Genomic DNA, 2,500 nt, shown 5'->3' on the forward strand with positions numbered 1-2,500 from the left:
TAACATTGTAGCAGGAAACTAAAATAATAAAGACAGTCAACTGGTAGACTGGTAAAGATCATCATCATCATCATCATCATCATCTCACCAGTAGCTGCTGAGGGCTGATGCCACTCTGCTGTAGCGTCTCACACACTCGCTCCAGTGGACTCTGTCCAGAAAGACATCCCCAAAACAGGAAGCTACCTAGAACACACACACACACATCTTATTTAATTTAACTTATTAATGTAAATGCTTTTACAAACTTATTATTTGTTCACACTACTTTTGTTGATTATTCTCATGTCAGCAGGTTATGCCCTGTACATGGCTCAGTAGGTGTGTGTGTGTGTGTGTGTGTGTGTGTGTGTGTGTGTGTTCTACCAGCTGATATGTAAAAAAAAAAAAATCATAGATTGATGAACCATAGTGGGGGGACACTGGCTTAGTGGTTAGCACGTTCGCCGCACACCTCCAGGGTTGGGGGTTCGATTCCCGCCTCCACCTTGTGTGTGTGGAGTTTGCATGTTCTCCCCGTGCCTCGGGGGTTTCCTCCGGGTACTCCGGTTTCCTCCCCCGATCCAAAGACATGCATGGTAGGTTGATTGGCATCTCTGGAAAATTGTCCGTAGTGTGAGTGTGTGTGTGTGTGTGTGTGTGTGTGTGTGTGTGTGTGTGTGTGTGAGTGAATGAGAGTGTGTGTGTGTGCCCTGTGATGGGTTGGTACTCCGTCCAGGGTGTATCCTGCCTCGATGCCCGATGACGCCTGAGATAGGCACAGGCTCCCCGTGACCCGAGAAGTTCAGATAAGCGGTAGAAGATGAATGAATGAATGAATGAACCATGGTAACAGTAGTGGGACAAAGACTAAACAACACATCATTACACACACTGTAAAAAAGCTTTAGAGAGAGTTAAAGGAAAAAAACATTCATCTGTGTGTGTGTGTGTGTGTGTGTTCCCAGACCTAGCTGTGTCCAGTCTGTGTCCGAGCCCCTGATGAGTCGCAGCTCTCCGCCCTCACACACTAACTGCGACAGAAAGGTTTTGACTGGCAGTGGCCTCGCCTCGTCCTGAGCGAATGACACAGAGGGGCGGGAGTTTAGCTCTGCATATCGCCGCAGGATTGGCTGGATTCGAGCAACGTCATCTTCAGTACCAGGCACTGCGGGCTGTAAGAGAGAGAGAGAGAGAGAGAGAGAGAGAGAGAGAGAGAGAGAGAGAGAGAGAGAGAGAGAGAAGGATTTATTTGTAAATCATCTACACAAGAAAATGAGATACATCAAGAATTTTGTTTTAGATCGTTTTTGTGTGTCTCACACAGTTTTAGGTTCAGTGTGTGTGTGTGTGTGTGTGTGTGTGTCTCTCACAGTTTTAGGCTCAGTGTGTGTGTGTGTGTGTGTGTGTGTGTGTGTGTGTGTGTGTCTCACAGTTTCAGGCTCAGTAGGTGAGGTATCAGGTGAGTGAAGGAGCTGAACATCAGTGTAGAGCTGCAGGAGTTTCAGTTGAGACGAACACAACTGCAGCAATGATTCATCCACTGCCTCGGGATCTGCAACACACACACACATGCGCACACACACACACACACACACACACATGCGCACACACACACACACACACACACACACACACACACACGTGCGCACACACACACACACACACACACACACACACACACATACACAATAAATAACCTGTATAATACAGAAGTATAAGCTAAAATAAAAAGCTGTGTAAAAGTGTGTAAATGTCTTCACCTTGTTCTTTGATGCTCCGTGATAAAGCTCTGATGATGTTGATGAGACATGAGACCGGAGCGCTCTTACTGGACAGCAGGGACTCCAGCGCCTGTTATTAACACATACAGAAGGTCTTTACACAGCAGAGACCCCAGCGCCTGTTATTAACACATACAGAAGGTCTTTACACCTTACATCTGTGTGACCTTGGGCTTACAATCACAAGTAAACTTTAGGAGCTGGGATTATGGAAGGGATCATGTCAAAAAAAAATTACTTGTGTGTGTGTGCGCGCGCGCATGTGAGGATGTGTGCGTGTATGTGTGAATAAGTGCGTGTGTGTGCGCGCGTGCATGTGAGGATGTGTGCGTGTGTGTGCATAAGTGCGTGTGTGCGTGTGTGTGCTGTGTGTGTGCGTGTGTGTTTGTGCGCATGTGTGTGTGCATGTGTGCGTGTGTGTGTGCTGTGTGTGTGTGCACGTGTTTGTGCGCGTGTGTGTGTGTGTGTGAGAGAGACCTGTTTCTTAACCGCAGGGTGTTTGATCTCCAGCAGGACGCTCTGAGCCTCACTTTCCAGAAGATCTGTGCATCAAAGGCCGAACATTAACGTGACAAAACAAAATCATAACGCGAGAACAAAATCATTTCTACTGCAGACGGAAGTTCCACATTAAATAAACGTTGTTGTTGTTTAATAAGTGAACGATGTTAATCAGTTTAATGTGGTCATTTTAGTCAGGGTGCTGAGTGTAACTGCATCAGCACTCATCATGTCAC

At 46.6% G+C, this 2,500-nt stretch overlaps 2 protein-coding genes across 5 annotated transcripts in view; one reads left to right on the forward strand and one right to left on the reverse strand.

The window, feature by feature from the left end:
* The window catches only part of iars2 (isoleucyl-tRNA synthetase 2, mitochondrial), a 22,222-nt gene extending 21,864 nt beyond the window's left edge, over positions 1 to 358 (forward strand). The window contains exon 24 of the transcript XR_007144488.1: positions 322 to 358. The gene's annotated coding sequence lies outside the window, so the exon portion shown is untranslated. The remainder of the gene's footprint in view (positions 1 to 321) is intronic.
* The window catches only part of rab3gap2 (RAB3 GTPase activating protein subunit 2 (non-catalytic)), a 23,126-nt gene that overhangs the window by 11,317 nt on the left and 9,309 nt on the right, over positions 1 to 2,500 (reverse strand). For all 4 annotated transcript variants that reach the window (XM_047821251.1, XM_047821252.1, XM_047821250.1 and 1 more), the window contains 5 exons: positions 2,241 to 2,305; positions 1,743 to 1,833; positions 1,413 to 1,534; positions 950 to 1,154; positions 89 to 186 (listed from right to left, as the gene is read on the reverse strand). In XM_047821251.1, coding sequence (XP_047677207.1) covers positions 89 to 186; positions 950 to 1,154; positions 1,413 to 1,534; positions 1,743 to 1,833; positions 2,241 to 2,305 — 581 coding nt within the window. The remainder of the gene's footprint in view (positions 1 to 88; positions 187 to 949; positions 1,155 to 1,412; positions 1,535 to 1,742; positions 1,834 to 2,240; positions 2,306 to 2,500) is intronic.

The sequence above is a fragment of the Tachysurus fulvidraco genome, chromosome 12, assembly GCF_022655615.1.
Source record: "Tachysurus fulvidraco isolate hzauxx_2018 chromosome 12, HZAU_PFXX_2.0, whole genome shotgun sequence".
Taxonomy (NCBI): domain Eukaryota; kingdom Metazoa; phylum Chordata; class Actinopteri; order Siluriformes; family Bagridae; genus Tachysurus; species Tachysurus fulvidraco.